Source organism: Meleagris gallopavo, chromosome 4 (assembly GCF_000146605.3).
Source record: "Meleagris gallopavo isolate NT-WF06-2002-E0010 breed Aviagen turkey brand Nicholas breeding stock chromosome 4, Turkey_5.1, whole genome shotgun sequence".
In the NCBI taxonomy this organism is placed as follows: Eukaryota; Metazoa; Chordata; class Aves; order Galliformes; family Phasianidae; genus Meleagris; species Meleagris gallopavo.
In genome coordinates, this window is record NC_015014.2 from 17363616 (window position 1) to 17371166 (window position 7551).

The 7551-nt window shown below is 45.6% G+C and overlaps 1 protein-coding gene across 1 annotated transcript; it reads left to right on the forward strand.

Moving 5' to 3' along the window:
• The first annotated feature begins 32 nt into the window (after window positions 1-32).
• On the forward strand, window positions 33-7538 carry LOC104910593 (inactive tyrosine-protein kinase PRAG1-like). The gene is made up of 3 exons (XM_010709676.3): window positions 33-362; window positions 1578-1735; window positions 4145-7538. Exons 2-3 carry the CDS (start codon window positions 1591-1593, stop codon window positions 4894-4896), a joined length of 897 nt encoding a protein of 298 aa, XP_010707978.1. The 5' UTR covers window positions 33-362; window positions 1578-1590; the 3' UTR covers window positions 4897-7538.
• The last annotated feature ends 13 nt before the right edge of the window (window positions 7539-7551 follow it).

The window sequence follows — 7551 nt, forward strand, 5'->3', positions numbered from 1 at the left end:
AAAAAAAAAGAATTTGAGACCAGCTGGTTGCCAGCAACAGAGCTAAAAATCTCTATGCATCTCTTGCTTACTCTTTTTACTTTTTTCTTTTAACCTGCCTTGTGTGATGCGTGTGAAGTTTTGCAAACCATCCCACAGAGGCTGGCTGCGGTGACTGAGTGCGTGCGGTAAACTCATCATTGGCGCAAGATCAAGAGCAGTGGCTCCACTAACTGTACCTGGGGTGGTTTTCACAACCTCATTTTGGTCAGTCCCTGGGTATTTTTAGAATGAGGCTGCTCGGGCAAATGAGGAAGTCTGGCAGAAGTTTCTTCCGGGCTTCTCCTACGTGCTGCTCTCCATGTGGTTGTGTGGACATGAGAGTAAGTGCTTTGTCTGGACATAGGGCAAAACGTTTCTTAACCTTAAAACACTTGTGGCATCAGCTGAGCTTGGGCTTGTGGAAGAGGAGGGATTGTGTGTGTGTGTGTGTGTGTGTGTGAACAGTGTGTGTGAACAGTGTGTCACAAGAACACAGCCGTGCATGCCTTTTGTTTGTCTTTCTCAGCAGCCATTCAGCTCTGATTAGGAAACGCCAGATACCTTCCAGCAAGATAGTGGTGGAAGCTGTTTTTCTTTTTTGCAAGTTTTCCAGCACCTTTACATGTTTTCATTCAACAACTGTTGAGTTTTATCAGTAGCTTAGCAGTTTTATTTAAAAAAAAAAGGGGGGCAAATAACCTTTTACTGACCAGTACAGTCTGAACTGTACCAAAGAAGGGCGTTTGATTTCAACAGCCCCTATTGTTTTCCAGAGAAGAAAAAATGAAGAAAATGCAGGGGAAACACTTTATCACACTCTGTATCCTGCTTGCCTACAATTGATCGTTTGAACTGTGTCTCTGGCAGAACATAAGGACAGCTTATAGGTTATGTATTTATTTCTTTTAGATGGAAGTTGTATGGCCTTTAGATGGAAGTAGGCCTTACATTAAAAACTGCATGGTAGGTCCTGGGTTTGGCATGCTCCTGTTTTCTGCAGAAGTCATTCTTTTTTTGGAAGATGTCAATCATTACAACGATGCACCAAGGAGATGATGGTTGCCAGTGATGGAACTTCCTTCTCCTCTTGCCTCTGCCAGCTAGGAGCTGGATTCTGATGCCCAGCTTCAACCAGCCCTTCTGTAAAATGGGAGAAGTAATGCTTTGCCTTTCCACTGAATTTTACGAAGGGCAAATAATGGTGGGTCTCCACTTCCCAATGACAATAGCCAAAATGGGATATGATTCAGGACCACACTAGGAAAAAGAAGGTACAGACCAGGGTTGGGTGCTTTTGCCCCAATGGATCTCTCTCTGCTCAAACACAGCGGCTTTCTCATGGGGACTGGTGCTTTGCAGGGCTATAGCTTGCTCGGTGTCAGTGGGATACTTTCCCCAAGTTCTAGAGAAAGAAGAAAAAAAGTGCACAAGGTAATAGCCTGTAAGTATGGATGTGCAGAGATAAAGATGAGGCTGCTCGCAGCTTGATTCTCCATGCACAAGTATATGCATCGTGTGTTTTACTGTCTCCTGACTTTTCTGTTTACTCTCTCTAGGCACACTCTGAAGATGAACCCAAATAACGCTGAGTTGGAGAGGGCCAGCAACAGCTCTGCTGAGAGCCTGAGCCCACCTTTCAGGAGCGTCCACGTCAGCTTCACAGCTGGCTCCTCCGACAGCCTCAACTCTGACACTCAGGCCGGCAGTGATGGCAGTAAGTGGCTGCAGGGTGGAGGAGAAGTAGCATTAGCAATGAGGAGGGATTGCCCTATACTGAGTCCCGCTGCTAGGGCAGCATTTGCAAAGCAGCGATCACAAGAATCCCATCTCCTAATTCTCCCAGCAAACCAATATATCGAATCATAGAATCATTAAGTTTGGAAGAGTCCACTAAGTCCAACCATCAGCCCATCCCCACTATGCCCACTAACCATGTCCCTCAGTGCCACATCTCCACATTTCTTGAACACGTCCAGGGGTGGTGACTCCACCATCACCCTGGGCAGCCTGTGCGAGTGCCTCACTACTCTTTCTGAGAAGAAATTTTTCCTAATATCCAATCTGAAACTCCCCTGGCAAAACTAGAAGTCATTATCGCACCCTCCTGCTTCTTGATACATTCATGGCTTTTTCCTCTTTCATTTGGTCAGTGCCAAATCTGTTTGTCCTGTGATTCTCCTCTTGTCTGGATGAAGCCCCTGTCTGAAAGCAGTTCTGTTTGTCTTGGTTGTGCTTCATACATTGCCCAAAGTTGCATTCATGGACAGTCCTTAAAGGATTTGAAAAGTACCAGGACTCTTGTGCTAGTAGTTGATCTCTCCCTCTCATTGTGTTCCCAGTTGTTTCTTGAAGGGGGAAAATCTGCCTGCACTTGTTTAACTGAAATTAAAAAATACTAATATGAAGTCACTTTCTTCATAAGTGCGTAACTTAGACATGTGCTAACATGTTTGGCAGCTCAGAAAGTATTTCCTTTTTGCAAAAGCGATCTTCATGTTGTGGAAGTTCTGTCTTTCCAAGAGCAACAACGTGCAGCTATAAAATTAAGAGTCAGAGCTCTGGAAAGTTGGTTTTTCCATTTCTATCTTGGACTCTGAGAGTGTGAGACTGCCAGGAAATTGTACATGGGGAAGGAGAACTCACATGTGTTGGATCTTTACTTGCAGAGCACAGAAGCAATTTGCTGTCAAAACTTACACAGGACAAGAGGATTTCTCTGCCTCCACTAGCAGAGGCAACCTTTTAAATTCAGGAAGGCTGTGCTTTAAACTGAGTAACCTATATGTAATTTTTTCCTATTGCTGATGTAACAGTTGTTATGCAGTCAGTCACTGTGTGAGGTGAGCTCGCATTAATTGGCTATGCTGTCAGATGTTAAAATATGGGGTGGTGTTCAAGCCCTTTGCTGCACTCTACCCTGAAGGTGCAGAGCGCAGTAAGGAAAGTTATGGAAGGATTTCAGCTGTTAACCTATGCTTAGGGCAGAGCCCAGCAGCACATAAAAAAGAGGCGAGAGCAATTTGGTGTTTGTGGGCTGTGCATGTGAACTGGTTGGCAGAGGTTCCAGTACTGCTGCTTGTTCCATAAGCTTCTATCAAATAAATCCTACCTCTTGAAGTAGGAATCTGACTGCATATCCTGGTGATTGTGTTACTCTTGGGCTGCATGCTGAAGAATTCCTCTTAGCTGCATCTTCTGTTAAAGCCCCCTGGAGTGGAAGTGGCAAGACATGCTCTGCTGAATGCCTCGTCTCCAGGTTCTGCCAGTTTTTTGATGGAGGGGATCCTTCTTGTGGACCAGACAGGGGCTCTGTATTTTTTTCTGTCTCCCTGACCTGAAAGTCTTGCTCTTTATTTCAGTGTCAATTATCCTTTTCCACTTTTTTCCTCTTCTGCATCCATATTACCTGTCTCCAGCCAGGTAGAAAGACAACAGCTACAGCTGCCTGAATGAGCGTTCCTATACTTGTGCAAATGCTGTAGGGAGCTGAAAGGGTTTTGTGGTATGCAGTGGGGCTGGTTCCCCTCTGAGCAGGGAGGTCTGATGTAAGCTGGGGACAGACAGTGGGGAGGCCAGATTTCTTCAGAAGAATGGAGCTTGCCAAACCCCATATAATGATCCTTACCCAATGTAAGGCAGAGAGACGTGTTCAATATCCTTGTTGGGCTGCTCTGCTCGTGTTTAAATCAGAGCTGTGTGTTGCATGAGTCACTCTTTTCATGCCATGCTGCTGAGGCACTGGGTGGCAGCTCCCAGGTGAAACAGGCTTTGCTTGAGAATTGCTGTCCAACAAGAATCCCTGAGTTCTTCATTCTTACCTCCTTCTGTATGATGTCACAGCTTAAATATTTATCTTCCACCAACTTTTTGCTATCATGCATGCAGTTCATAGGAAAGCAATTTCTGATCTGCAGACCATTTCTTTAGCTAGCTGGTTGCAGTCTGCTTTTCAGAGCTGCTGTATTAAACCAGATTAAAGACCCAACCCCTACGGTGTAGCTTTGCAGGTGATGAGAATTGCCTGTTGGGTACTGGTGGAGGTAGCTTGTGGGGATGGCAGGCACATGGAGAGGGGCCCGTGCTCTCCAGCATTGATCAAATCCTGTGCTTTGCTGTCTCCTAGGGCATTCGTCTGAGCCAAACCACTCACCCCCTCCAGCTGAAAGCCTGGCATTTCCCCCTGTCCCCTTCCCTCCTGCCTCCGGTGATGACAGTCTCTCTTCTGTCTCAAGCCGCCCGCCTCCTCTGCCTCAGAAGAAGACAGTGAGCAGGACGGTGTCCTCTCCAGATGGCTTTTTTGTGGGACAGGGGTCTTCAGGCAGAGCAGCTGGCACTGCTTGCCCCAGGCTGAACGTCAGCCATTCTGAGAGCAACGTCTGCCTCCATGAGGACTCTCCTTTCCTCCACCTGGCCAGCCTCAGAGGTCACCCCAGCATCTTCTCCTCCTCAGAGTCCCTGGAGAAAGGCTCCAAAGGAAATGGCTACTGGGGCTCAACCACCAGCAAGAACACAGGGACCTGCGTCCCCAGTAGAAACCTCCAGTCCCGTTCTTCCTCGCAGCTCAGCATGTCCAGCCAGGTATCATCAGGCTCCAGCCTCCAGCTCCACAACCTCCTGAGCAATATTGACAGCAAGGAGGGGGTGTACGCCAAGCTGGGGGCCCTCTATGCTGAGTCTTTGCGCCGCCTGGTTGCGAAGTGTGAGGATTGCTTCATGCGAGAGCAGAAGAATGAGCTGCACTTCAATGAGAACAACTGGTCACTCTTCAAGCTGGCGTGCAACAAGCCCTGCTGTGACTCAGGGGATGCAATCTACTACTGTGCCACCTGCTCCAAGGACCCTTCCACCACCTATGCTGTGAAGGTAAGGCTGTGACAAAGGTAAGCCTGGGCAAAGAGCTTCAGGGTCTGCATCCCACAGAATCGTAGAATGGCTTGGGTTGGAAGGGACCTCAAGGATCATCAAACACTACCCCCCACGCTGTATGCAGCACTGCCAACCTCCACATTTAATACTAGACCAGGGCCCCATCCAACCTGGCCAATAGCAGAGCTGGGACTGAATTTCTGGGTTCCTTTCCATTGGACACCAAATGAAAGAGCAGAATTAGCAATACAGCTTTAAGAAGCACCACCAGTATTTGCTGGCCTGTTTTCCTCGGGTTCATCATTCTCACAACTGAAGTTTGGCAAGTGAAAATCCCTCCCAAGATTGCTAGTCTTCCTTCACACCTTGAAAGGGTTGATTTGGAGATGTAGGTTTTTGTTGTAACAAATGTCAGCTGGGTGCCTACTTCTGCAGACGTTGGGGTTTACAACACAACCCATTTCTCTCTAAAAAAAACTTTGTGCAAATACTATGTTGTGTGTTCTGACAACAGAAGCTGCTTAAAAGCTATCAAATACATCCATTTTCCCTCTGCCTGCCTTTTAAGTGGGAGGTTTGATCCAGAAACTGTGTGAGTGCTTGCGTGATCTTGAAACTACAGGCTTTAAGATTTTTCAGGTCTCAATTAAACAAAACAAGGCTGACCTAGACATGGTGTGTAAGGTCAGACCTGCCTGAAATATGTGTATTCCTTTCACTGTGTAGAATCTACATTTGAAATGGAAACTTGAGGTGCCATGGTCAAGCTCTCTGAAACCTAGATCAATAAATTTCATGCACATTTCATGGCTTCAGTGTTCTTGATCCAAGTTATTGCTTGAATACTGAGCCTTTAATTTCTATTTGGACTTCAGCCTAAGGGAAGTTCATTGCTGCTTCCTCTTTATATTGCTTTTAAAAACCTAAAATAATTCCCCAAAAAAGCAATGCTAGAGATGCATTAAGCAAGAAGAAAAAATTCTTCTGAACTGTTTTCACTAGTACAGCCCCCAAGGGGGTGTTTTAGCTAAGTGATAGCTTTAAAGCCAGTTGATTTTTTTCAAAGAAAGTAGGGTCAACCCAACAGGAGGACTCTGAATAACCAGAGTAGAGTTGGATGGGGGCTTGCTGCCAGTCCAACACTCAGAGCAGCAGCTTCTCTTGCACATTATTCCTAATCCATGGAAAATTTCCTCCAGAAACCTGAGAGCTGCATGGTGAAGTGGCATGTTCCTTTTCAATGTGTGATTCCCTGTGGTACACGCAGACCCTCCATCTTGCCTGCTATGCCTGGGGGGTTCAGAAGCTAAGCTCTACTGCTGTAGTGGATGAATTACTGCCAAGACAGAAATGCCACATTTTAGTCTCTTAATGGGTCTGTGCTTGTCTCCCTGTGCTCTTGCTATGCTGCAGAGCACTGTAATAAAGCCAAAACCGGTCCAACAGGGCAGTGCTCTGAGCCAGCATTAAGTGAAGTTACATATGTGCTTATGCGTGTGCACTCGCACATCTGCAGTGTTCCAATGGGCCATCTTCTTTTTGGTAGGTGAAATAGAGAATACTTGCAAAGCTTTACCATTGGCTGATTTCTAGCTGCTCCTCCTGGCTTGTGGTAAAGATTTTTGGACATGTAAGAAATCACAGACCTGTAGTTAAAATTAGATTTGGATAACTTGTGACGGGTAGAGGACCTGACTTGTGCAGCCAGAGCCAGAGTTTGGGCTGTGCAAAGGCAGACATGAATACATCTAAATTAGCTGGAAGGACCCAAGGTTACATGAAATGTCTTTAGAGGAATTAAGTAAAGATACACTCTACTCCTTGGCTTCTTTCTCTGCTTAAAGATGAATGACTAATCCAGCCTCAAGCTCTTGCTTGGTCTTGCTGCATGGAGGATGCCTCTGGTGCAAGTGAAAGTCATGAAGAACAGCTGACTGGGGAGGATCTCCCTGACCCTATCTGGTTTCATTTATTCTCCTGAGGACTCCTCTTTCCCTTGTCCTAAGCCTTATGAGCCTTAACCATGTGAGGAGGAACAAGCAAATTTGAGCAGCAAGGAAATGGAAGGTTTCCTCTGCCATTGGAAACGTTTGGGCTTGCTGTGAGCCAATCTGCAGTCTGTCCAACTCTCCAGAGATTATCTTTCCACAAAATAAGCATGCAGCAGAGTATTTTTGTTTAGAAGAGAAAGGACAATAGGAGCTTGAAATGCTCTATCTCCACCCTATCATCTCATCTGAGTGAATTACCTGCAAGAGCCTAGATTCGAACCACTGCTAGTGGAATACAAAAGCAGCCTGCTTCCCTAGCTCCTCTCTATTCTTGAATTTATTTTAACTCAGAGGCAAAATTGATTTCTCATCCAATTTTGCACGCATGCCGTAACTGGCAGTGGCACGCTCCAGGGTTTGAAACCTTTTATGCTGTGTTTCAGCCTGTTGTTGATTCCTGTGGGTAAGATATAAATATATCCCTAAATAAAAGGGGGAAAAAAAAAAAAGTATAATAGAAATGCCAGAAGGCCCCATAAGTTAATGGATACTCCCATAATAAAACTGGTTTGGAGTTTGCTTAGTCCTTAATGCTCAAATATAAAATGAAATGAAAACAAAGTCACGTTAGTTTAAGAAAATCTAGACTAGAAAATGTTTTGTGTTTTTTTTT